Raw genomic sequence first — 26,407 nt, 5'->3', positions numbered from 1 at the left:
AAGTTGGGAATGTCTTTCTTTCTTTATAATTATTTACAAGGATGACTTAATTGCACCTTATATAACGCAATGACATTTACATGGTTTCTTTCGTTTCTTTTTACACATAGTATGCATAACTTTAAAATATATATAGATACTGTATCTCACGTTTCGCTTAACTCGGTACACATTTTAGATTTAGCAATAGGAAAACTGAAAAACTTTACATACGAATAGAATATTATTGTTCATATCTCATGTGGTCGACCCTCGATCGCTGCTGGTTGTTTATTAGTGGGTTAACACACTCGCGGGGTTAAACGAAATTGGCAGAACCACGAAATGCTGGAGCGGTTCTTCTCAGCGATTAGTAATATGCAAACAGCGCGCCGGGCTTTTGTTTATAAACTTTCGATATCTAGGTAACATTTATAAATACAATACTTGCGTTAATTAATAGTTTGTCTTTATCGAAACGTACCATTGCATCGGAAATTTGTTAGCGCAATTAGTTTCATAACTTGCAATTTGCGACACCATTTTTGGGCTTAAATTTATTTTGGGCATGTTTTTGTATGTTGGCTGTTAGTCACGGATACAGATACCAAGCACGAAACGAGACGAAATGTTTGTAAAACAAAATGTAACGCAAAGTTTATTGTATAGCTACCAAAAAACAAACAAAAAGGAGAAGTAAAGCCGAGGCTTTAGCGACAATGTGTGTAAATTTGGCTACGGGTTAAACACTCTGTTCATTCATCATATCATAATCATAGTAAGGCATAAGAAAAAACATAAAATACTGTTTTGCGAACTGAAGAAGGACAAAGAACAATCGGGAAGTTCTACAAGATCTTGGATGATTGCAAACGATTTTACGGTTTGTTGACGCGCGTCTCGATTTCTCGAACCGGAAGAGAACTTGAAATGGATATCGGCAACGCGCAACATAAATAACAACAATAATTAGATAACAATGACTAAAATTATTTAAAGTAATCTATTAATTTTGTTTCATTAGATGTCTGCGAATGGTTCAGCTGATTTTAAGTTGGTTGTTTTGTAGTAAAGTGTATTTTGTGTGGCTGGATGTATGCAGTGTTGGGTTCGGCGGGCTGGCGATCTTAGACCTTGGCCTGCTCCACCATGTCGATGTTGACCTTGTAGAACACATAGGGGAAGTATTCGGACTGGCCAAAGCCTAGACCGGGGATGTCCACATTCTGTAAGATATAAAATAGTTTATTATAAATAATATTGGCATATTTTATGGGGATCAAGGAACACTGACATCAGCACTGCTGACAGCACCGCCGGCGGAGGCGCCATCCAGGTGACCGTAAAGCTGGTTCAGCACATCGCGCAGACGCTTCACGCTCTTCTTGTTGGGCTCGATCAAGATGGCCTGGAAGTTGACGGGCAGACCGTACCTGTGGGTTAAACAAAGCATTGGTAACTACAAACATTTTAGCAATCTATATAATGTTTTACCTCAGCACAGATTCCACAAAAACGCGCAGCGCTTTCACGTGGATCAAGGCGCAGAAGGCCTCGCTGAAGTTCACCTTCAGCCAGCGAACCAGAGGACCCTGCAAAGGAATTATTATTAGAACAACTTTCCCAAAAGATAGTTTTTAGGATGGTTACGCACAAACTGCTTCTTCTTGTCCGTTATCAGCTTGGTCATCTCGCTCTTGCCGGCGGCCAACTCCTCCTCGTTGTAGACAAAGTCACGCACGATGAACTTGCGCTCGCGGGCATGGAGCTTGAACTCCTCGGCCACCTTCTTGAAGAGGGTCACGTTGAAGAGGCAGTAGTCGGAGTCCTCTTTGATGAGCTGCGACGAGCGAGGCACAATCATGTCGGTGATCTTCTCGTAGTTGGTCAGCCAGTCGTTGGCCATGACCCTGTGAAACAAAGAAATCTTTAGCATCTTGAGCTTAAAAAAACCATAGGATGTTTATCTCACTTGGGGACTATGACCAACAGGGTGGTCAGATACTCCGAATCCAGGATGAAGTGTTCCTTCTTGACCAAATCAGCCAGATTCCTGGTCAGCAAACTGCCACTGCAATACGAAATAAATAATTTCAAAAGGGATTTTGTTAAGTTTTTATTCCCACTTACGTCTTCTTCTTTTCCAGGTTCTGCAGATTTCCCTTGAGGTTGTTGAAGGCCTGGGACTTGGTCTTCAAGTCACCATCGATCTGGCCGATTTGCTTGGAGATAATGTCGGCGATGTTGCGCAGCGACTGCTTAATCGGGTACTTGGCCATATCCCATTGGAAGCGGGTCAAGTACTGCGGCAGTTCGGCTGTTTTGATTCGTAGAACAAAGTGTTAGCGAAATCTGATACCATAAGACTCTCTATCGTTCACTTAGTTGACTAGCAGAACAAACGGGTTGTCCAATTAATGTTTAAGTACGAAACGAAATTGAAAAATTCATAGTAATTGATCTAAAAGTTGTATAGAATTAGTTTGAAGGAAACTAGGCTGATAAGCTATTTAAAAGTAAAGTTATATAAATAAAGTTGTATAAGTAAATAAGGTAACTGAAAAATGCTGGTTAGTTTATTAGATTGGACACACATAACATCACATTACTCAGACACACACACGCACACTTACAGGATAAAAAGGTTAGGAGTTATAAGAAACATCGAATAACGAACAGTTTGGGATGCATTTACAGGGGCTACGGGAATTACGGGGATTTGGGGGCTACGCATATTAGTCGCAATTGGAAATACCTTTCGTGTCACACGGCAAAACGCGTTAGCTGGACTTTGAAAACATAATGCTGTGTGATAATTATATATAATAGACACTCAAGAACAAATTAAAATGCGAACAAAGCGAACAATAACTCAGAGATTGATCAACATTGGCGCTGGGCAAAGCTGCAGTATTTAGAATATTTTTTGTGATTATTTTTGGGTGAGGTAGTTGAATATAGCTTAATGGGAATCGGCGTTAATCGTGGCTGTAATGATGTGGAGCGCAGAACAACATTTGGTGATTTGGTGAGCGTACACTGAAAGAACAACATAATCGCTTTTACACTTTTACACTGGTACAAATAATCAACAAATCCGTGTACTATATATATATAGTCAAATCGCGAGAAAGCAAAACGAAGCGCAAACAAAAGGCGTTTGCAAATACCACAGAGAAAGGAGAGAAAGGCAAATCAAAAGTGACGAAAGAAGGAAGAACTTCGATACGATCACTGGGCAAAATAGTTGCATCAACTAAAAGATAGAAAAGAAACACTCGTCTGAAATTGCAAGTTACTCCCGAGAGTGGACGACGATCAAAGAAGGTGGAGTGGTGTAGGAGAGGTGTGTGGTTTTTGGGAAACATCAAGTTGCTCACGAAAACAATAAAGGAAATCAGAATCTTATAATCATAATCAGAAACAGAATAAGAATCAGAATCAGAATCAGAGAAAATTAGAAGGATAAACGAAACGAAAGGAAACGGAGAGCAACGGCAACATCAACATGTACACTTATAGTAGTATATGTCAACGTCGATCAAGAGATCGGATTTGATCAAAGGTGGATAGGATTGTGGGTCGGTTCGGATGGGGACCAGACCAACCCAGGCATGCTAACCTGGACTCAGCGGAAACTCGGGCGGCTCGGCGGGATCCGTGTCCGGACTGGATCGGCCTTGGCTACTACTGCCACAACAACTACTCACTGGAGACGATCTATGAGTTGGTGTTAAATTAAATCCATTGTTTATATTTAATTGACTCGGTGTAGAACGTTTGCTATAAATTTGATCGGCAAGAGAATTGAAGAAAGAGCGATAACTAGAGCGCGGTGTGGTCGATGCTTGATGCCAAAATGTCATTGCTTTGGATAGGTGTTGCTGTTGTGTCTGTTGGATTGGGTGTTGCTGTTGCAGTGGGGGAGTCATTGGTGTTGCATGTTGCTGTTGCGTCTGTTGTTTTTGGTTTTGGTGTTGGTTTTGCGGTTGCTGTTGCTGTGGGTTTGGTGTCTCGTGTGACTGTTGTGCACTGTCATTTGTGGTATTGCGAAATGGCAGTGTGGCAAAATGGCAAAATGGCAATTGGTGATCGGTGATCGGGTGGCCAATGTGCGATGGTCGAATGGGGAGTGATTTAAAAAAGAAATACATTATTATTGCATTTGACTCGGTTCTCGGTACTTAATCAACTCAAACATTTATGGATTTTCTGGGTTTTAATATTGGTTGTGGTGTGGTTTGCTTGTGTTTTGATTTTGGTTTTTGGATGAGGGCAGGCAAAGCGGGTGCGCCATTTGTTTCAGTGTAGTGTTGTATCTTGTGTTTTTACAGCGTGTTTGGTGTTTTGTTTTTGTATTGGGTGGTTGTGTTTTTTTCTTTTTTGGCTTAGCTTAGCGGGATGACAGCGGGTGACTGGCTTTTTCTGTTTTTTTTTTATTTGTTTTGATTTATTTTGTCTGGGGTGCTGGCGATTTGGCAACGTTCTACAAAGTAGGTAATGCGATGATAAGATACCTGCTCTTCTTAGAGTTACGCTTGGGCTTATTGAACCACCAGTCGAAGGTGTCCGACAGATCGGACTGCACACTGTGCGGACTCTTCGGATCCGTCTCGTCCGTCTCCCCGTCTTCGGGGGCATGGCCCGCATCGCCCTCGTCGTCCTCCGACACGGACTTTTGCGTGGGTGACTGCAGAGGATTGGCATGCTGATGCGGATGCGGGTGATGTGGCTGCTGCTGCTGATGCTGCGGATGCGTGGCCGCCAGGTGCAACTGGCTCAAATGGCTGCCGCTGCGGAAGCTGAGCTTGTTATTGTTGATGCTGCAAGTGTTGTTATTCAGCCGCTTGCTGTTAGAGCGCGACATGCTGCTGTGCACCGAGCTGCTGGTCGTTGGCGCCGACGTGGAGAAGTATGCCGAGGAGCAGGACGCGGAGGAGGCGGCGGCAGCGGCTGCGGCACTGGTGCTCGGACCGCCGCCACCCAACCCACTGCCAGTGGCTATTGCCGCCACCGTGGACAGGGCACAGCGGGTGGCACTCAGCATGGAGGAGGCGGTCTGCGAGTAGCACTCGTCCGCCAGGAGCGTGCTCGCCGTGGCACTGGTGCTGGGCGGGGCGCAGGCGAAGCACTCGTCGCACGGACAGGCATCGAACTCCGGCTCCGCTTCGTGGCCCGTCGTCGACAGGTTAGTCAGGCTGCCGCCGGATAGGGATCCTGGTTCCCTGGCCGGAACGGGGCTAGCATCGCTGGCATCGCAGGCACAGGCGGGCGAGAGTTGCAGGGGCAGAGGCAGGGGTAGAGGTGCAGGCACATTCGCGGGCGGAGAACAGGAAACGGCGGATTTACCCTTGAGGTCCTGCGGCAGCTGGTGGTGATGGTGGTGGTGATGATAGTGTTGGGGTTTGTTTTGGTGGTGCGTGTGCTGGTGTTTTCGCTGGTGTCGCAGGCTGAGATGCTTGATGCGCTGGTGGTGGCGACACGGCATGCTGTCGTCGGGTGGCCCAGGACCTGCATCCGCGCGAGATTCATTCGGGGTTCATTCGGGTGGCGAGATTCGAGATTCGAGGCAGTTCAGGATTCATTCGGATGGTGACGATCGGGTTCGATTTTAGATGGAGTTTCGTGTTTTTGATTTTTCAGTTGGTGGTGGTGATTCAATTACCGATACAGACAATACAACACAAGGCATTTAGATTCGGTTGCAGACTTAGTCTTAGCTAGGATTTTCGGTTCGATTTCGGCTCGATTTCCGGGCGGGACGGTCGAAATAAATTAAAAGTAAAACTATATAGCATACATTTAGGGGCTAGACCTCACGACTTGCCTACACAATCTCAAGATCAACTGCTGATTGTATGGTAACCCTAAAACCGGACTATCGACATCATCAACCAAAAGCGAAACCAAAATCGTACTTATCGTTTTCGTAAATATCGTTTAAATAAATAAGAAAAATCATATGGGAAAATGTAAATAATTTGAAACTCATGTGTGCAGATTGGGCTTTGTAGTTTTCAGAGTTTTGTGTGCGAAAAGGAATCGGAACTGAATGGCATCCCATGAACAACAGTGGAACAAAAAATGTAATCGGGGGCTGATAGATGTTTGCGTCTCATTTTGTGCTTTCATTTTGGTACTCTAATTTCATTGCAGTGTAAAAGCGTTTCGTTGTCGATATTTTTCGTGTTCTCCACACACTTTACCAATTAGCTCTAATGGCGAGTATCTTCCATCTTTCCCAATTAGCGAAATGCGGTTGATGTGAAAGGCGCATGAACAGGTGCACAGGAACACACACACACAGACACGGGCCCACCCACACACACGCAGCCGAGGAGAAAGGGTCCTTTGGAGTGCATCTCTGCACTCCAGTTGCGTTTGGGTGAGTGGGTTTGCGGTGGTAAATGGTACAGAAACAAGCGTTTTCCAAGCGGATCGATGCAGGTGAGGAAATGAGACAACACAGATACACACACACACACTCCACAACCAGGCACACACACACACAACAGTTACAAAGGTCTATATAGAGATACATATATGTACAGCACAAAAGTTGGCCAACTTTTACACGCACGCACTTACATAGTTATTTTTACAAATAAATAGTACATGTAAACTCGAAATTAGAAAATTAAAAGATAAGTATGAGGGAACGACACTCGCGCAAAAGTTTATAGTCAAGTATTTATATAGTATATATATATGCAGTTTATGGGTCTATATCTTTACACATTAGCTTTTCTTCATCGTCTCGGTTTTCTCGTTCTATTTTTTTTTCTGCGGTGAATGATTTAAAAACTAATGGGCTTTCAAATGACGTAAAACCACAAACAACTCAATCGTATTGACAACCGAAAAGAAACGTACAACAATTTATGTAAAATATACAAAGTGTTCACTGTACTCCTCCATTGTGTGTGAGTGTTTTTCTATTGTTTGGCATAGTGTCATTATATATAAATTTTATTATTATTTTTTTTTTTTCGGGGCGACCTTCGACCGAGAGCACGGAGTAATTGACCGGGGATTTGGGCGCCCTTGAACGGGGCCAAAAATACGCTGGTGTGTGTGTGTACCTGTGTGTGTCTCAGCTGGCATAGTATATGTAAGTATAGTATAGTTGTAGATTTATATAGCGTGAGAGGTCGGTGCGTATTAAAATGTACAACAAACGCAACACAAAATAAACAACGCAAATTCCCATTCGGCTAATTTCGGTAAATTTCTTTTTCTTTCGTTTTCATTTCAACTCTTTTATAGTTTTTGGTTGGCCGCAAACTTTAATTCCATTGTTGTTGGATGGTGCTACATCTTTTCAGACAATTTCGAGCTAGTTGCCTACGTAATATCCTTCTTTTCAGTGGTGATGATAGTGCGCATGAGTTCAACATAAATCAAAATAATACTCAACAGAACAGATCAAATCAAAATCAAAAGAGAACCCAGAAGTGTAAAACAAAATAAAGTTGGAGAACGAAAAACGCAAAGGGTCGAGAAAGTCGAACAAAATAAGTTTAAAGCCTGGGGGTTTCGGCTGAAAATCGATTAGTTTTTAAATCTGTTTCTCGCATAATCTTGAACTAGTTTAAACGTATGTAAAAATCGTGATTGAAATAGACGGGGTTCGTGTTAGTTAGGTTGGACTTTTCTCAGAGAGAGACATAGATAGATCAAAACATTCCATAGTAACCGACTTCTAAACAGCCAATCGGCGGCCGAGAAGAGAGGATTTCGATTTTAATCTCACTGGTTGTTAGTTAGTACAGAACAGTTGTGGGTAAAGAATAGATGTGGGCAATACACATGGTACGATTATATCTGAGCATTCCGATTCAACAGTGTCTACGGTCAGAAGAACTGCTTATAAAATAACTAAAGAACCAAAACGATATAGATTCGTGACTCGGAACAGGCATCACCTAACCACGTCAACTAAAACTAAACTAAACTAAACTAAACGGAACTAAGCTAAGCTAGACTAAGCTAGGCTAATACAACTTAATAGTGGCAGGCAGACGACTTACTGTTGTTTGCCAACAGGTTCTCGTGCAGCTTGTCCCGCTGATCCTCCAGCACCTCGCCCAGGTAGTTGGCCACCTTGCGGGTGATCTGCTCCACATAGGTGTCCAGTTTGCCCAGGTCGTCGGAGAGACCCACCAGTTGGTCCAGGGTGCCCACCTGAAGTTATAAAACATCGATTAGAATAATATTAACGTTAAATGTATCTTAGTCTTTTAAAAATGGTAAGCACTTCTGTTAAATTTGAAAGAGGTTCTCCCTTCCTGATCACTGATCTTGGTGTCCAAACTTACCTTCAGGTCTGGTATATGGAACTTGTAGTTATTGCACAGGTTGTGTTGCTTGCTGGTCAGGTTGTTCATCGTGTCGAACGTCTGCTGGCAGGTCTTGTCGCCAGGGGCCGAGATAATCCAGTATTCGGACATCATCTTGATGGCTATTAGAGGGAGTAAAACAGAAAAGGGGAATGAGCAAAAGTCGAAGTCAATTTGTCTGTGACCTTGGCTAATCGATTACCCCCTCCTAAATTATGTAACTCCTCCTATCGATTGCATGACTTCAGAGTTCCTGCGGTTGCAAATTTAATTGGCAGCGGCCTTCGAGCAATTATACAAATATGCGCGATCGAACCGTGAAAAGTGCAGTTTTCCCCAGACAAAGGAGTCTCGGCCCGAAAGACCACAACCACGAACTCTGGCGCCAGACAGTCCAGCGCCAGTTTGTCTGTGTTTTGGTTGGTGTACGTATGTACAGAGCTCTTTGCTTACACAAACACTTGATCCTAGCACTCCTTGCGTCTCAACAGAATGGTCAGGAACTTTTCCACCAGGTTTTTTGGCATTTTCCCCTGACCGCCGTTTTTGGGGTTTTCTACTCTCTGTTCCGTTTGTTTTTCCTACTTTCTCCGCTCCTGCCACATGCTGCCGTGCTTCTCTGTCGGGGGTTCGCTGCCAAATGAGTGCTGCCACAACGACCAGATGCCGTGGAAGTCGGAAAAGCGAAAGGCCGACGTATCTGCGATCCGACTCGACTCGACTCGCCTCGTCGACCGAACCCGAGTCCGTCCGTATCCGAAATCGCTTGATGACGAAGCCGCACGGAAGGCACGGAAGGCTGGGGGCTGGAGGCGCCATGGCCAAAAAACCAAAACGAGTGCTCAATTTGGGTAAGTGTCGCTGACTCCTAGCGCCGCTACTCCTCTGTTTGCTCCTGCCACAGGGCGTATGAGTAATCACACAGCAAACGCCACGAGATATAAATCTAACTTTACCCAATTTCGGCCTATGGTCGGCACTGTTATTACATAACCACCATGATGGCCTTCACAAAGAGACACGAAACATAACACGAGTCCAAGGAGTGACAACAGCCAAGCTCCGTCTCCGGCTCCAAATCATTCCCCATTCCCCAGCAAAAGTCAAGGCAGTGCATTGTCCTCGCCCAGGAAGCGTCGAAAAACAAAGCAACAATAACTACTGAGGGGCGGGAGTAACAAGCCTGGCAACAGACAACATGGAAATCGTAAATGGGAAACGGAAACACGCCAAAAAAAATGTATCACCTTGGATAAATATGATTAATCTCCGAAATTAATGGTTCATAATGACATGACAACGCGATCAGTAACATTTAAAAGTCCTATTTTTCAAGGAAATTGAATATCAAACACTTTAGGTATTGAACATTATCACTACAAAACCTCGCATAATACGTTCCTTCTACTAAAGCATACTTTAAATAAAACCATATATGGCAATATAATTTCAGTTTCTCCTATAATTTGTTAAAATGAAGATACAAGTTTAAAATGTGTCTTGAAATCTTTTTGTTTTTTAATCAAATAAACAGGTTAACATTTTTTAAATAAATATTTTATTATATCATGAAATCTCAACGAAAAATACTTTAATTTTGATTTGTAAAAATCGAATTTTTTCCTTCACAAATAAAGTTACATACTGAAAAATCAATATTTTAACACATGATGACATGTGAAATGACAGGAAATTGATATGTGAATATAATTATCTTTTATCTACGAATGAAAGTTCACATTTCTAAGTTCTAATTGCAAAATTTGCCTATGTTAATTAACAAAGCATGTTTCGATGCCTATCCGCATTATCTTTTATTCGATATTACATCACAGGTGACTTGCCATTTAGCTGTAGAACTAAACAATAGAAGTATTGTATACACTCGTATATTGTTTCCAGTGCACAACTACGTATGTTTATTTTTAGCAGCGAAAGTCAAATTGCTGCGGGACGAAAGGGAAAAATAGATAGGGAGGACTAAAAAGAGGAGGAGTCACCGACTGTTATGCTGCCATGTTGAACTGGTGACGTGGATTGGCCCGAATCCAAGGGAAAATCGGAGATAGAGGGACGATGGGCGGAGGGCTCCAGCCAGTGCGTCGCCAAGCGAATGGAGACAGTCTGACTGGCCAACGGCTGGCACTAATGGAGTGGGCCTGGGGTCCAGGACCTCATCGATATCCCTATCCCTCTGCCAATCCCATGCCCATATCCACATTCACATCCAGTTGGGGTAGTCCACCAGTCAATACAGGAAATTGCAGCGACAAAAACAGAAAACAATAAAAAAACAGGACAAAGGGAAAAACAAAGATTTGACGATGTCCTCGTCGCAGTGGGTGTGCGCCCAAATTAATTAATAATAATGTGCTTGCCGGGGGTTTGTTGTGTGGGGTGTCAGTGGGTGGGTTGGGGGAGGAGTGGGCGGACTAGGAGACCTTGCAGATAAGCACGCGCTGGAATTCCAGCAGCTGTTTAGCCATTTGAATTTCCGCCTTATTGGCCATGTTTGACTTTCGCCTCGAGCTTGTATATCTAATGTATAATATTTGGTCGCTTTTCACCAAGGTCCTTGTTGCACGCAATACTATTATTTATTAGTCCTCGCACGGCGAAACTAAAAGTATTTGCTTGTTTTCGCACAATATGATCTATTAATCATCGAAGTACGTGCTTTGCGGCAAAATAACCAAGAGATATTTAAATTTTTAAACAAAAATTTTCAACTTGTTTTGTTTACCCAGAGAGAGCTATCAAGAAAGAGAGACTGTGCTGATAGGGGGGAGAGAGAGAGAGCTTGAGCGGCTCTCTTCACCCCTCGCCGTGGTGAGTTTTTCTTGACCAGTCAGCTGTTCGTTGACAGTCACATGACAGTTTTTCGATCGATAATTTTCCGCTGCTCACGGGTTTTCAGCACAAAATCAAAACACTTTTCACATAATTTTCCGAAAACCCGCCCCCTCAATATCCACCTGGATATTTCCAGATATATCCGCTTGACTCGCGGGAATCTGTATCCAAGCAAATCGATGCAAGCTTGCGAACTTAATTTTCAGGGTCACACTGCTTAAAAAAACTGCTAGCCACATTGCAAAAACGCATATTCTCGTTCGTTTCTGTTAATTATAGAACATTTGTTGCACTCTTTCCTTGGTCAGCAGACTTACTGCGATGTAGTAATCAGGGTTATTTTCGATGGGGGAGAACTTAAGCACTTTTCACGGCGACGTGGAAAACCGCCGATTCCCTTGGTTTTTACGATTGGCACTTACTTTTCTGCGGCTCTGGTTGGTTGCAAACGAAACAAGTGTGCTTTTTGTGCTATGTGAAAACAGCGAGCTGCGTTTTTCTCTGCAAAAAAATCAGCGCAAATCGACCGCCGCCACCCACAAATACGAACGAAATTGTGTGGTGAGAAAAGCGCTGGCGAAAAAAGTGACAGTTCACAATGTCCACGAGATTCACGTGATGGTGGTAGTGTTAGATAGCGATCGGGCCAAACAGCTGACTCTGAGAACAGCTGTTTCGTTGCGCACGCTCTCAACACTGCCGGGCTGTGGTGCCGCAGTTTCGTTGCTTAATTTTATTCGGAATTAGTTTAGTTTTAAACATATCGCCCGCCCTGGACCATTAATATTAGCAAGTAAGTGAGTGCGTGTTCTTCGCAAATCGGTGTTCCAGCGAAAAGCGGCGGTGGCCGGGGTTGGCTGCCGGTTAGCCCGCTGATGTAACCAGAAGTCGGAAGAGCAATATGTCTGCTAACTAGGATAAGTAATTGTTAATTATAAAAACCTGTTACCGAGAGTTTTTTTAGTTGACAGGTGTTTTAACGTTCGAAATATCTATGACTTTTCAGTTATCAAATCGGCTTTAATCTGGTTTCATAACCCTTCCCCTAAGCTGTGCTTATCTCCCGGTTTTCAAATACACGTGTGTTTTTCTCGGGAACACCGAGACCTTTGACCTCCCCCTCCTCCGTTCCACACCCTTTCTATAGCCAAAAAAAGCAGTGAGTCAAGAGCAAACAATTAGCCGAGTGCGCAACAGTTCCAGGCAGTGTTTACCCAAATATTTTCCAATTTCGAAGTGCTAAAAATAAGCACACAAAACCACAACAGCGCCCCTTTCCCCGGCTTTTGTTCCTTTTCCGCATAAGCAGTGCATCCATTTCCATAATTTAAGTTTAACCCGAGGGCTGTTTAGGCGCAGCGGGTGAGCTTTATTTTACACAGGCACCAGGAGAAAATAATGAGCTGAAATTTTTGAAAACCTTATGAAATAGCAGGTCGCAGAATGAATCATACATTTACCCAATGAAATTTTAACTCATTTCTAACTTCCACAACTGTTAAAAAATATTTTCTTACAAATTAGCATGAATAGTTTTTTTTAAACTAAATTTAATCAGAGCTAATATCTCTATATTATAACGAATAATACAAACTATATTGGTTTAGGAAACGCCCAGCTGCATTTAAGCTAAAAGTCAATTAAATTAAATCAAACACAATAAAATAATTTGATTTAGAACATTTTTACTTCCCTTCATAAGTATGTATATCTAAACTTAAATATAAATTAAAATAGTCTTCACTTAAGCATTTCCATAATTTCAATTACGTATTATGGAAGACATGTTTCAGCATTAATTTGAATACCTCAATTAATCATCAAATAATAACAAAGATCGACAAGATTGGAAATTTTATTGTGGCGTGATTTTTCGGTAGTTTTCCAAAAGACACGTACTTTCTTTATAAGTGTCCAAAAAATCATTTTTACCGTAATATAGAAACAAACTTCACAAAGTTGTTTTCGGCATAAATGGCTTTACATCTTTAACCCATTTTTTCCGGGTGTATTACTTTAAAAGTGGAAAAATGTCCTATCTATTCAGTGGAGTATGTGAATTGCAGGAAGCCGCTTTGTTCCGGGCTTATCAGCGATTGGCAGCCTTTGATCTTTACCCCATCGCAACAGCAATTGAAACAGCTACGGCTATATCTCCGAATATTTATATATTCCGGCGACTTCTTAGCCCCAGACGCTCGTGCTCGCTGGCCGTATCTAAGCGATAAATATTTCCCGTAATTATGCACGATCACTATTTGTTCGCCGAACGCTTTCAGCAATTGGCATTGACTTACAGCGCCTCTTCTCGTCTCTGTTTGCTGTTTGCTGGTTTTATGGCGGCTTGAGGCCTCTCCGCTGCTTCTCCGCTTCCGTCGTCATGGTCATGTTCATATGCCACTGCAGTGCCTCAGTGGCCGTCAGTCCGCTGAGAGATTCGATCGAGTGAGCTTCGCGCTTCCCCAACCTGCAAACCCAGAAGTTTCAGCCCGAAAAGTGAAAACTGATAGTCAATAGGCCAGTGGTCGCAGGTGCTAACCGTAACGGTAAACATATGTCAATCGCTTTTCGGCTTTGGGCCACGCTCGCACACTCTTATCGGTTATACAATATAGACGCGTATTTTGTTTTTTTGGGAGGGGGATCCGCGAAGGGAGAGTGCTTTGTGGGCATGACCCACTTTTAGGTGAAGACGCTCCCAACCTGTCCCACAATATTCCACCGAACAAAATAAATCCGATTTCGGTTAAAAGTGTGTTGTTTAATTTATATTTTAGAAAAAATAACACCCAAATACTTTCATCTAACGGTAACTAGAGTCTATAAATGTGTGAAAGGCAATCCGAATTAAGCAAACGTTTTTAAATCAAGAGTTCTGGCTGAAACATTAGTTCTAGGATTGGGTTCTTAAAAACAAGATTAACCTTTTTCTGGATGTGTAGTTGTTTTGTGATATCTAGAAAAACACTAGAAATAATACTTAAAGATATATAACAGCAACATGTTTTAAGGCCATATTTAAGGTTTATTTTTAGCCTGTTATTAGTAAAATTAAAATAGCATGCATATGACTTTATTATTCAACACAATCAAAATTTACACTTATTAGCAACTGAAGTTAATTGATATTAGCATGATTTGTTTTTTTTTTTTAATATTATGTGCACTTGATATAAAAACTATTAAAATCGGCAAAATTAAAAACATGAAACTAAAAGTCACTGCTTAAAAGAATAAAAGAGGGTGGCACAAATAAAAACTCATAAAAAGTCCTCAAATTCCTAGACAGCTGCCGAATCTCTTACAAAATATGAATGCTAACAAATGTATAAAGTAAACATCTAATAGTTAAAAATGCACAAACAGTTATCCTCAATCCATTACATTGTATATACCCAGAATCTATAAACCTTGATGTACAGCGAGCCGAAGGCCTTAGCTGCTATGGCTCTTAACCATAAGTTAGCTCTTAGTTTAGAACTATTTGTTAGCTTTAGATAAATAAAATAAATAAATAAATAAATAAAAGAGGGTGTAGCTTTACAACTAAAATTTACTTTTAAGTAACTGGATCATTGCTCCATAACGACTCAATTTCTTAATGTGTAGCCACAGCATCCACGCCCTTGTCCCTCGAGTTTTGGGCTCGTCTTCTTGGCTTACATTTATTGCGATGCGTGTGTTTTGGTTTACTTTACTTTGGTTTACTGTTCTCTTTTGTGGACTTCGACTGAGCAGGGAAACTTTCTCCGCTGCCGCGGCTCTCTCTCTCCCGCTCTTGGTCTCTTGGCCGGGGAAATCAGTTGGCCCCCTCCCAAGGCGGCGCCACTGCCTTCGAGACTTTGATGACTTCTTCAGCCCAACTCACAGTCACTGGCTTACACACGTCCAACGCAGCTCGAGCGTGCAACAGGTTGTCTTTGCCCTCGTCCAATTTGTAAGCATTATAAATACGCCGTGATTGCGCGGGGAGAAAGTTTCCCCAATGCCAATTGGCAGTGGAATTCGGGCCACATCGAGAACTTTGCTTAAATTAAACTCAGTGTTGCTCAAAGAACCTCTAAACAAGTGGCCGAAACTTGAGGGTTCTACCTTCAGTTAAAGTGAAACTTTGTGAAAATCCTCCTTCAGTTACCTCTATTTTGTTTAAAAATAATGCGTCGTAGATACAATTCATGAATACCTCTTCTGATAAAAATAATATAAATTCGATTTGAAATAGCAAGGAGTTCAAAAAATTAAATTGGTTTCAAATAATCCAACATCCTTCTTAAACAATCCCACTTATTTTTCTTGCAGAGCTCAGGATTAAATAGATACCGGAAACAATCATGGCATCCCACTGGCCCCAAAATGTTGGAATACGCGCCATCGAGGTACTGTTCCCCTCCCAGTACGTGGATCAGACGGAGCTGGAGACCTTCGACGGCGCCTCCGCGGGCAAGTACACAATTGGCCTGGGTCAGGCCAAGATGGGATTCTGCTCGGACCGCGAGGACGTCAACTCGCTCTGCCTGACGGTTGTGAGTCGCCTGCTGGAGCGGCACCACGTGAAGCACTCGGAGATCGGGCGACTGGAGGTGGGAACCGAGACCATCGTGGACAAGTCCAAGTCGGTGAAGTCGGTGCTGATGCAGCTGTTTGCCGAGAGCGGGAACACGGACATCGAGGGCATCGATACCACAAATGCTTGCTATGGCGGAACGGCGGCCCTTTTCAATGCCGTGAACTGGGTGGAATCCTCCAGCTGGGATGGCCGCCTTGCCCTGGCCGTCTGTGCCGACATCGCTGTGTACGCCAAGGGCGCAGCGCGTCCAACTGGCGGAGCTGGTGCCGTGGCCATGCTGGTGGGTCCAAATGCGCCGCTGGTCTTCGATCGCGGACTACGTGCCACGCACATGGAGCACGCCTACGACTTCTACAAGCCGGACCTCAGCTCCGAGTATCCCACGGTGGACGGAAAGCTCTCGATTCAGTGCTACCTGTCGGCTCTGGACACCTGCTATCGTTTGTACCGCAAGAAGTTCGACCAGCAGCAGAAGGATAGCTCCAAGGCGCCGGCCAGCCTGAGCACCTTCGACGCCATCCTGTTCCACACGCCCTTCTGCAAGCTGGTGCAGAAGTCCGTGGGTCGCCTGAGCTTCAACGACTTCCTGCTGAGCAGCGAGGCGGAGCGGACGAAGCAGTTCGCCGGACTGGAGCGGTTCAACAGCGCCACCCTGGAGAACACCTACTTCGATCGCGACGTGGAGAAGGCCTTCCTGACGCATTCCGCGGATGTCTTTGCCAGCAAGACGAAGAAGTCGCTGCTGCTGGCCAACCAGGTGGGCAATATGTACACCCCGTCCGTGTACTCCGGCCTGGTTTCCCTGCTGATTGGAGAGCCAGCCAAGGAGCTGGTGGGCAAGCGGATCGGAGTGTTCTCCTACGGATCCGGACTGGCGGCATCGATGTACTCGATAAGCGTGACCCAGGATGCGGCTGCCTTCGAGCAGTTCGTCGCCAAGCTGGACTACGTGCAGCCGCTGCTGAACTCGCGCGAGAAGGTTGCTCCCGAGCAGTTCTCCGCGCTGATGGAAGTGCGGGAGAAGAACAACCATGCGGCGCCCTACACGCCCACGGGCAGCATCTCCGCCTTGTTCCCCGGCACGTACTACCTGAAGGACGTGGACTCGCTCCATCGACGCACCTACGAGCGCACGCCGACCATCAGCAACGGGGTGCACTAACCTTGGGCTATCGGTTCTGCGGTTTGGTTCTGGTTTCGCCTGCAAACTGACAATAAATCTATTTCTCTCGACCAAACCCATGTAAGCTGTAGCTGTAGACGGTAACTAATTATAAACGGTGCGATCCCAGGGGTCGCTTTCCTTTCTCTCTCTTCTTATTCGGGTCCTAATCGCATATATATAGCACTACACCTATTATTTATACAAGCTTGCGAATTAACTCTTTCATCCAGTCAGACCTTATTTATACCATGGAACAAGTCTTAACTAGCGTCGGTACTGCAATTTATGCCTATAAATGTACAATACTTATACCTGTGTGTAAGGCACACAATCAATTGTTTTACGAACAATAAAAATCAACAAAGTCAAATGAACTTTTCTGTTTACCTGTTATTTATTATCGGAACTAATCTACTGCACTGCTCATCTTGGCAGCGTTGAAGATGAGCTGTGTGGAACAGTGTGTATAGGAGCATATTCGATTTGATGGCAGCGGCTAATTTGCATGGCTTCGGATTACAACGCCGTAAACTTGTAGAAAGTTACGCCTGCGGCAGAGGGAAATTGTATAAATAAAGGCATATATTAAGTTTAATAGTTGATTTTACCATTAGGATTGACGCGAGTAATAAACTGATTCTGGGTTTGGAAGACTTCCAACTGGTTGCTGGCATCGTACAGATCCTCCACGCGATATCCACGGGGATTGTTGAGTCCAAGGTCCTTTGCTGTGAAGGGGATCCTGTAGGGAGCTCCGTCGTCTCGACGACTAACGAAGGCCACGGCATACGAGTGATGTCCATTCTTTGCGATCGGAGTAATGGGTCGAGTCCAGACTTCGATTTGGTTACGGCTTAAAATACGACGTCCCTGGATTCCCAACTCATCCTGGTCCACTGCAATGACCGCACTGAAATGAAAGATTCATAAGCAATACACCTGGAAAGAGTCTTTAAGCTTAACCGACCGATTCTGAAGTATTTCCTTGATCTCGGGACGCACTGCCGCTAAATCATTTGACATTATCAGAGGTGCAGCCATAATCGCCCAAATGGCCATTTGCAGCTTGCTTTGATCGTAGCTTAGGCCATAGTTTCCCAGCAGCAACATGTCCGGATCGTTCCAGTGGCCAGGTCCGCCATGCGGCTGAATCCTGTCTTGGTTCTTGGCAAAGTAGTCCATGATCTGCATCAGTGACTCCAGCGAATCGTCGATATCATCCCAGTTGCGCCACAGATTGCAGTGCTTTTTGAGGGACTCATAGTCGGGCATCTCGCCAGCATCTTCTTGATAAGCTGGCCAACTGCAGGAGTAAACCATCGGACGACCAGTTTCATTCAGCAGCCGACCGAACTCCGGATAGCCCGTCGCCATGTCGCTGATATTGGCATAGCAGCCGTCCAACTTAACGTAGTCCACATCCCAATCGGCAAAGGTTTGTGCGTCCAGCTTCATGTGCTTGATCACACCGGGATAACCAGCACAGGTATTGGTGCCGTAGTCCTGGTACAAACCAAACTTCAGTCCATTTTTGTGAATCTGAAAATAGTTCAAGTTCTAAGGGGGTTTTCTTGGATTGAAACCTAATAAATTACGTGATCTGATAGCGGGTTTAAGCCATTCGGAAAACGTTTTTTATCTGGCACTAGTTTCTGAGTATCGTTGTCTCGATTCTTCTCCAGCCAGCAGTCATCTATGATAATGTACTCATAGCCAGCATCCGCATAACCCTCGGATACCAAAAGATCCGCATGTCGACGGAAAAGTCGTTCACTAAAAAGGGTTTATCGAGCACAAATAAAAATATATAGGTACAAGCTAATTAAGAGCTGAGAGATTTTACCTGATGCACTCGTCTGGATAAAGGTTACAGTCAGTCAAGCAACGGAAACTAAAATATATGAGAAGAATTTACAAAGAATATTTAAGGTATTTCCGTATTCATAGACTTTGTTACTCGAGAATATTTTACATCTCAAATTTACATCTAAAAATGTGATGATATAATAATTTAAGTTATTGCATAGCTCGAGGAGAGTTCATGATGAACCCTAATTAGAGCCCTATTTTTTTTTTTAAGGCACAAAATATAATATTTAATAGCTATAATCAGGGGCGGACGCAGGGGGGTGTCCGGGGGGTCCGGACCCCCCCCAAAAACCCAGACTTTTTCAAATTCCCTTACAGCACTCGGTCTTTCAACCATGTAAACTAAAAAAATTTTTGATCGGACCCCCCCAAACCAAAAATTTTTTGATCGGACCCCCCCCAAAATTTTTTTCTGCGTCCGCCCCTGGCTATAATAAATTGGATGGAATATTACTCACCGTTCCCAGGACATCCATCCCATAGGTGGCCTGAAAATGGAAAATTTCAATTAGGGATAGTAAAATCCAATCAATATTAAATACTCACTTGAGTGCTAGACCGTTGTCGAGACCAACAACAATTTGTAGAGTCTGGAGCAGGAGGATCCCGCCCAGAAAGACGCCCCACGTTCCGAACATCGCGAGCTATTGAAGCCGACTGAATCCTGGCCTTTGGGCGCCCAGGGAATTTATATGCTCTTGCGGCGGCACTCCAGATAAGTCTGTTTGAACGGGGGAACCTGAAGAGGATGAGGAACTGAAGACCCGGTAGAAGGTTAGTGGCTAATTGCTATTGCAGTGGAGCACACCCATCGACTGATTGGTGTTCGCCGTGTGGAACAAACAGCAGGCTTTTTCGATTGCAGGAGGAGCCGGAGCCCCTTATCACGCCAAGTTCACAGCGATCACTGGGAGCAAGCAGCGAGAAAAGCGAGGAGAGCACAACAGGGGCTTCTGATATGCTTTTGTTGTTCAATTCTGGCGCTGTTTGCCAGCTAAACTGGGCTACAAAATTGGGGAATTGCTGAGCATAGGCAAGAGTACACGAACAGTGATGGGAAGGGTATCGAAAGAAAACAGTGCCTACTTGGTAAATTTAGTAGGTACTACAAAAGATTGCATATATTTTAATTTAACAAAGAGACGTTTTCCTAAAGATTATTTATGTTTATAACATGGTATGTCTTCTTAGTTTTTGACTTTAAATTGTGAGCTGAGTTTGTAGTTGGTTTTACTCTCTTACGTTCAAGTCATCCTTTTTTAAATAGTTATGGTTATGTTTTCTTAAAAAGAAATAAAATATTGTTATACATAAGGTACCTCTAAAATTCCCAATACAACCTAAGTTAATTTTTCTGCTCTAAAAAGAACGCAATAATTCAGTAATAATTTGATAGTGATTACACTCACACAAGGTATCTTTGCTGTTTTGCTGAGTTAGCAAATGCAATTAATAAACCAAATGCCATTGCACTCTGGGCTTGTAATTAAATTCTTGACCCAAATGTTACCTTATCGCTTTTCCACTTTCAGATAACAAAAGGTGACTAATTAAAGCCGGTGTTTCGTTGTTGATTTTGTCATCAACGTTTTTTAAGGCTTGATTAGAGTTGTTGTTTGACACTTGACTATTAATCAGATTTAATATTCAAGCTACGCGGATTATCTTTAAGCTGTGTAGCAAAAACTGCTACTAAATTATACCACAAAAGCAGTGTTGAATTCAGTAGGAAAATCACCTGAACCGATGTTCTATAACAATTTTTTTTAAATGTTATGTTTTACAAATCTAAAGAGTCTATATTAATACTAAATTTGTTGTTTTTGTTTTTGTTCGCAAAAAAAATTTATTGAATAAAATTTTTGTTTAAGCTTTCTTAACTAACATGATGATAAGAGAATTTAAATATATTATATATATATTTGGTTTTTAGTTATATTTAGTACAATTAAATAAACAATTAATAGTTTATATTTATATTTTTGAGGTGAAGATTTATTAATTAAGTTTCTTTTAATAAAAAACCTTAAAATCATTTGGTTATTAAACGAATAATTTTATTGTGTGATTGTTGTCTTTCAAGAATGTTTAAAAGTTTTTGTTTGCGCGCTCAATTCAAGAAAACTAAGTAAATTCTGGCTTGAAAAAAGCTATAAGTTGATTTCATAAGTATCATCTGTTTTACAACACTGCCAAAGTGTAAATCCCATGAAAGGTCACACTGGCGATTTTTGGCGTGATTTCGTTTGACTTAAGTTTTTTTATTTACTCCGGCTTGGCAGGATTTTAAACATGGTATTTCAACTACCCACCACTACAGCCGCTCCGATAGGAGGTGCTTCCAGCTTCTCCTTTGGTACTTCACCCGCTGCAGCCGCAGCTCCGGCAACAACAGCCGCTGTTCCCGCCACAAAACCCACATTCTCATTCGGAGGACCACCGGCTGCTTCTAATCTCGGCGGAGGTGATGCGGACAGCAGCAAGACACAGGCCCCACCAGCCTTCGGTGGCTTTAGCCTGACGACATCTTCTGCAGCTCCTCTCACGCTGGGCAGTCAACCCGCCAATCCTGTTGCCACTTCTGCACCGGCGATTGCAACTTCCGCAGCTCCTCCAGCCTTTGGAGGCTTCATGGCTCAGCCGACGGCAGCAGTAGTGCCAACCTTAGCGACCAGTACAGCCAACACCGCTGCTCCCGCCACAGGATTGCTGGGGGGCACAGGATTGGGAATTGCCAAGAGCACTGCGGCGGCTCCCACCACTTTGACTGCGGCTCCAACCTCCATCGCTCCCCAACTGGGAGCTGCTGCAGCACCAACTCTTAGTACCGGTGGGGCTTTTGCCAATCTTACCACCGAGACCAAGACCACAGACTCCGCGTCCGTTTCCACGGCCTCTCAGTTGTCTTACAATCAACTGGAAGAGCACATCAACAAGTGGACTTTGGAGTTCGAGGAGCAGGAGAAGGTTTTCACCGAACAGGCCACGCAGATCAACGCCTGGGACAAACTGCTCATCAGCAACAATCAGAAAATTGTGGAGCTCAACGATGCTGTAAAAAAGGTGAAAACCGATCAACAGGTGCTCGACCAGGAGCTCGAGTTCATAGCCACGCAGCAAAAGGAGCTGGAGGACAGCTTGGCGCCGCTGGAGAAGGAGTTTGTGAATCTTCCACGAGTGGACATGGAACGCAGTCAGACCTACTTGATGGTGGAGAACCTGGACACACAGCTGAAGCAGATGTCCGAGGACTTGAAGGAGATTATCGACAACCTTAACGAAGCCAACAAGGGCCAGGACACCACTGATCCCATCATTCAGATCGGCAAGATCCTCAATGCCCACATGAGCTCGCTGCAATGGATCGAATCGCAGTCGACGAACATCTGCAAAAAGCTGGACGACATTGGCAAGATTCAAGACTCCCAGAAGCGGGACATCTTTCGAGCTCCCTACTAATAGTTATTCTCTTAAAGCTTGTTAACTTGTAACTTTAATAAAAGATCCACTGTAACTACAAACCATTTGAGTCTTCCAATCAACAGGAATATAAGAATTCTCGTTTTGAAAATTAAAAAAAAAGCTCTTAATTTCACATACTTTTTCTCATAATAATATTTTATATAAATCATACAGCCTTCAATTAGTATCCCTTGAAGTACTTAAGCCTAAAGAGCGGCACCCGCTTGCCCTTGGTGGCGAAGGCCAGGAAGCTGCTGTGCGGCGAGAAGGCCATGGAGGTCACATAGCCCACGTTCTCGATCTGACTCGGGAAGTTGGAAAACACGGTGGCGCTGGGGAAGTGGGCCAGCTTGACGGCATTAGGCGCCTCACCGGAGCTCATCGCCAGCAGCTCGGATGAGTGATTGAACTGCAGATCCGAGATGCCAGTCCTCAGGTTCATGAAGCGCTTCTCGGGCTGTGGCGCTTTGGAAACGAACACGTTCTCGTAGTCGTAGATGTTTACCACGCCCTCTTGGCTGCCAGTGGCCAAAAGACGTTGGTTCGGCGCCAGTTGGATGCACTGTCCATTGATGCAGCCGTCGTCCATGAAGGTGTGTTCGATTAGGTTCTGCCGAAGATTCAGTACGGTAACATTGGATGTGGCGCCGCAGACAAGGACCCTTTTAGAGTCCGCAGACCAAGTGAAATCCTTTACTTTGCCCTCCTGCTTGAAGCTGTGCAGCAGCTCATTTGTGTTCGCCGTGAGCAGATGGATGGCTCCATACTTTCCAGCAACAATAATGAATTTGCCACATGGTGAAACCTCGAATTTGTGCATGGTCTTTATATCTCCCGGCATCGTCAATTTGGATTCCTTGGCCTCCAGCAGATCGTAGGCGTAGTAAAATCTTCTTACCGAACCGAAGAACGCTTTTGTGCCGCACGGAGCGATCCTGGAACAGACCAGCGGAAACTTCTTGAAGCGCATGCTGTGCAGCTTCTCGTTCTTCTGTCCGTCTACCGTGTAGATGGTGGCAACGGAGTTTTCCCCACAAACCAGAGCGGCGGTGCTGCTCGGATGGAACTGGATGCTGGAGACCAAGCCCTCGGAATAGGTGGCTCTGTTTAGGTCCTTGACCCTCTTGAAGTTCAGGGTTTTCTGGGGCAAATCACTGCTGCGTGCCTTGCGGTCGATGAAGCCCACGGTTTTCAGCAGCTCCTCGTCGGAGGAGAGGTCGTCATCTTCGTCCTTCTTGACCTTCTTTTCCGCCCACTTGGGCTGGTTAAGAGTGCGGTGGAATCGAGCTGTGAGGTATTCCTTGTAGGATTTGTCCTTCCGTAGGTGGTTAAGTGGACCCGTGTGCTTGGTGGCCTTTTTGACATCGCCCACTTGAAGATCCTCGTCATCGGAATCCGACCAGGCCGCTTTCCGCTTGTCTCCAGTTTTCTGCTGGACGCTATTGCGTTCTCCCTCTTCCTCGTCGTCACTGGGCTGCCATTTCTGGCCTACCGACTTGGCCAGATTGGTGAGGAAACGCTGTCGGTCGCCGAAGAGTACCTTTTCCATGGGGACCTCCACGTAGTTGAGTTCCTTGGCCTGCGAGGCCTTCCGCATAAAGCGCTTAATTTCACCATCTTTTGGATCCTCCTCTTTCTGATTGCCGTATAGGGCCATTAGGTCCTTGAGGTCTTCCAGACCGTCACTGGACTCGTCTCCACTCATGATTATTGCTGCAATTTCTCTAAAGAACTTTTATTTACGACGGAGGGCTCACAAATTTTACACGTGCAGCTGGATTTGAAATTGACTAACGCTTTGAATAGAAAAATACCGCCGAACTGATGAGTTATCGAAAAGTGCCACCCCATCGATAGCAAATGTAAACAGATATCGGTAAGAAGAGCGCCAATATTTGAACCTATGAAAATAATATTGAGACAAAATAAATTATGATAAAATTAAACATAACACGAAGTGTTCGTTTCCATGTTAATATTTATGTTAAAATTAAAATTTTTAATATAATAAATTCTTTAACAATGCCAAAAATGTTTAGTATAGAAAATGATTATTCATTCATATTTTAAAAAATAAATGAAACAAGTGCAATGTATAATAAAAAAATTCATAAAACAAAAATTTATTAAATGTTAGCTGTCTTTTTTGTTTTTAGCTTTGCGTATTCCGTGGAGCTTGGGAGCCCCTTTACATCCATTTAAATGACGGTTGAGAAAACCCTCGTATTTGTACCTTCGCCCGCAGCGATCGCACATATAATCGGGCTTTCTATTGACAGGCTTGGTTTCTTCCTTCTCCGCCTCCTTGGTCTTGAGTTTCTGGATGCAATCATCGCAGCCGTACCGACGGGTCACTTGACCGGGTTGAAAGCTGGCCAAGAACGGCTTTTGACAGAAGAAGCAGTTGAAGATCTTGGTGACCGACGAATTGGATCCCCTGTTCTTTTTGGACCTCAGATGACTCTCCAAGTGAGCGCGATACTCGGGTTCCGTATCGAAGCTTACATCGCAGACTGCGCACTTTTGTTTCGTTTGAAAATAGCTGTGGCGAAGTCTATGGCTGACTAGGGACTCCACGGAAGCGAAGTTTTTGTTGCACACGTTGCACCGCAGCTGTGGCATTACTATTCCGCTCTCTCGCATTCTTTCAGAACGTCGCTGGCAGGCCAGCAAATGCACCTTGAAAGCGCCGGCCGTGCGAATGCCATTGCCACAATACGAACAGTGGAAAAGCAGAGTTGTTTCCTCGGGAAAAGCCTGAGCCTTCTTAGTTCTCGGCCTGGAACAGGGGGCGATGTACACCCTGGTAACGATTCCGTTCTCCTCTTTCACTGACAGCAGAGTAGCCGGTTCCAGATCCACAGAAATCCTATCGTCAGCACTTGTCATGATAATGCAGTTTGTTTTGCCAGGAAGAATGGGAGAAGGCAAGTGGGAAAGTCGCCTGTCATTCTGTCTGATAGAAAGAAAGTACTCGATTTCCGATACTCGGAAGCTGTCAGGGCTGGCGAAAGGGGAAAGGGCGTACGCAAAAAAATATGCCACAAATTTTTTAACTATTTAAACTTAAGAAAGTCAAGCCTCTAACTGGTTTTTAACGGGTTTTTATTTTCTTAGTAGCAAAGTTGGAATTGAGAAAGGCTATTGTTTAAGCCGTAAATAGCTTATAAAGGCTACTTTTTTTGTAAAGTTTTTGGTTATTATATTTTCTTACAAAAATAGTAAAAAAGTATCACTAATAAAGACATTGTTAGCTTGGTAACTAAAGTGTTTATATCAGAATCATTAATGTCCCTATGTCCGTTGAAACATTTAATACTACATATTAGATAAACAATATTGTGATGAGATTCTAATAAAGGGAAATCGAATTTTAGTGGCGCCTTCAGTTGCTTTTAAACGTTTGCCACCCCCATTGAAATTGTAAATAGTTATAGTTTTTCCTCTCGTTTTGGGTTAAAAGTATAGTTGTTGTTTTATTTAGTTTAGTTACCCGTGGGTTTTGCTATAAACATATTACATTATTAAATAAAAGCTTAAAATCTAAATAACTGCCTTTTGGTAACTGGTAAAATGCAGGAACATGTCTTCGGAGTGCTCTTAATTCCCGCCCAACTCCTTCCATTGTGGTAAGCCTCGGATCCTTGCTTTATGACACGCGTAATGCGAGTCAAAATATGCAATTAAACAAAAACTTCTTGACTGGAAAAATATTTGCATAACTTGGGCAAACAAATGTCGGAGCACGTCGTCCTCGTCACCAGTCGACAATGCCGAGTTGTTGTTGAACTTGTCATTACACACGCACAACCGGGGGGAACCACTCATCAGAGCCACCCACTATCCGCCCGCTCATCCACTCATCCACTCAACCACTCACCCACCGGGGTGGGTGGTGCTCCCACTAAAGTGTGGATTAATAGCTGGGGTGGTGCTGCTGCCAGAAATCAGCGCTCGTAAAATTTACGTAAAATTCATTAAGCGCAACAAAAGACGCTGCCTGGGAGGAAACAGGTTGGGTCGAGAAAAAGGGGGCGGCTGCAATCGCTTAGAGACAAAGCTCTGCATAGTTGATAAGGCGCGTCCTTCGGGGGAGTGGAAGGGGTAGGTGGGTGGTGGGTGGTGTAAGGTGGGTGAATGGGTGGCTGGCTGATGTGATGGCTGGCATCTTGT

General features: G+C 43.9%; 6 protein-coding genes across 10 annotated transcripts; 2 read left to right on the top strand and 4 right to left on the bottom strand.

Moving 5' to 3' along the window:
- Window positions 1–3: 3 nt before the first annotated feature.
- LOC108090348 (V-type proton ATPase subunit C) lies at window positions 4–11,756 on the bottom strand. 2 transcript variants are annotated; one of them, XM_017188969.2, is made up of 11 exons: window positions 11,594–11,756; window positions 8,298–8,440; window positions 8,010–8,163; window positions 4,497–5,490; window positions 3,602–4,011; window positions 2,110–2,296; window positions 1,952–2,050; window positions 1,634–1,889; window positions 1,474–1,571; window positions 1,274–1,412; window positions 4–1,205 (listed from the first exon to the last, which is right to left on the bottom strand). In XM_017188969.2, exons 2-11 carry the CDS (start codon window positions 8,430–8,432, stop codon window positions 1,107–1,109), a joined length of 2,571 nt encoding a protein of 856 aa, XP_017044458.1. In that variant the 5' UTR covers window positions 8,433–8,440; window positions 11,594–11,756; the 3' UTR covers window positions 4–1,106. The 2 variants fall into 2 exon arrangements, with proteins under 2 accessions (XP_017044458.1, XP_017044457.1); XM_017188968.2 differs by lacking the exons at window positions 3,602–4,011; window positions 4,497–5,490.
- Window positions 11,757–11,843: 87 nt separating this feature from the next.
- On the top strand, window positions 11,844–17,277 carry LOC108090346 (hydroxymethylglutaryl-CoA synthase 1). 4 transcript variants are annotated; one of them, XM_017188963.1, is made up of 2 exons: window positions 11,844–11,964; window positions 15,471–17,277. In XM_017188963.1, exon 2 carries the CDS (start codon window positions 15,503–15,505, stop codon window positions 16,898–16,900), a length of 1,398 nt encoding a protein of 465 aa, XP_017044452.1. In that variant the 5' UTR covers window positions 11,844–11,964; window positions 15,471–15,502; the 3' UTR covers window positions 16,901–17,277. The 4 variants fall into 4 exon arrangements, with proteins under 4 accessions (XP_017044452.1, XP_017044453.1, XP_017044451.1 ...); XM_017188964.1 differs by lacking the exon at window positions 11,844–11,964 and adding an exon at window positions 13,578–13,717; XM_017188962.1 differs by lacking the exon at window positions 11,844–11,964 and adding an exon at window positions 15,008–15,108.
- Window position 17,278: 1 nt separating this feature from the next.
- Window positions 17,279–19,690, bottom strand: LOC108090347 (alpha-N-acetylgalactosaminidase). Its single transcript, XM_017188967.2, has 7 exons — window positions 19,319–19,690; window positions 19,231–19,260; window positions 18,747–18,794; window positions 18,499–18,676; window positions 17,871–18,442; window positions 17,512–17,813; window positions 17,279–17,451 (listed from the first exon to the last, which is right to left on the bottom strand). Exons 1-7 carry the CDS (start codon window positions 19,408–19,410, stop codon window positions 17,420–17,422), a joined length of 1,254 nt encoding a protein of 417 aa, XP_017044456.1. The 5' UTR covers window positions 19,411–19,690; the 3' UTR covers window positions 17,279–17,419.
- A 1,287-nt stretch (window positions 19,691–20,977) lies between these two features.
- On the top strand, window positions 20,978–22,293 carry LOC108090349 (nuclear pore glycoprotein p62). Its single transcript, XM_017188970.1, has one exon. It carries the CDS (start codon window positions 21,065–21,067, stop codon window positions 22,229–22,231), a length of 1,167 nt encoding a protein of 388 aa, XP_017044459.1. The 5' UTR covers window positions 20,978–21,064; the 3' UTR covers window positions 22,232–22,293.
- Window positions 22,294–22,369: 76 nt separating this feature from the next.
- Window positions 22,370–24,028, bottom strand: LOC108090344 (U3 small nucleolar RNA-associated protein 18 homolog). Its single transcript, XM_017188960.2, has one exon. The coding sequence runs from the start codon at window positions 23,937–23,939 to the stop codon at window positions 22,416–22,418; it is 1,524 nt and encodes a 507-aa protein (XP_017044449.1). The 5' UTR covers window positions 23,940–24,028; the 3' UTR covers window positions 22,370–22,415.
- Window positions 24,029–24,327: 299 nt separating this feature from the next.
- On the bottom strand, window positions 24,328–25,178 carry LOC108090350 (zinc finger protein 317). The gene has a single exon (XM_017188971.1). The coding sequence runs from the start codon at window positions 25,121–25,123 to the stop codon at window positions 24,368–24,370; it is 756 nt and encodes a 251-aa protein (XP_017044460.1). The 5' UTR covers window positions 25,124–25,178; the 3' UTR covers window positions 24,328–24,367.
- Between the last annotated feature and the right edge of the window lie 1,229 nt (window positions 25,179–26,407).

The sequence above is a fragment of the Drosophila ficusphila genome, unplaced genomic scaffold (assembly GCF_018152265.1).
Source record: "Drosophila ficusphila isolate 14025-0441.05 unplaced genomic scaffold, ASM1815226v1 contig_414, whole genome shotgun sequence".
In the NCBI taxonomy this organism is placed as follows: domain Eukaryota; kingdom Metazoa; phylum Arthropoda; class Insecta; order Diptera; family Drosophilidae; genus Drosophila; species Drosophila ficusphila.
Note: the sequence above shows the minus strand (reverse complement) of the source record. Positions and strands in the feature narration are given on the sequence as shown.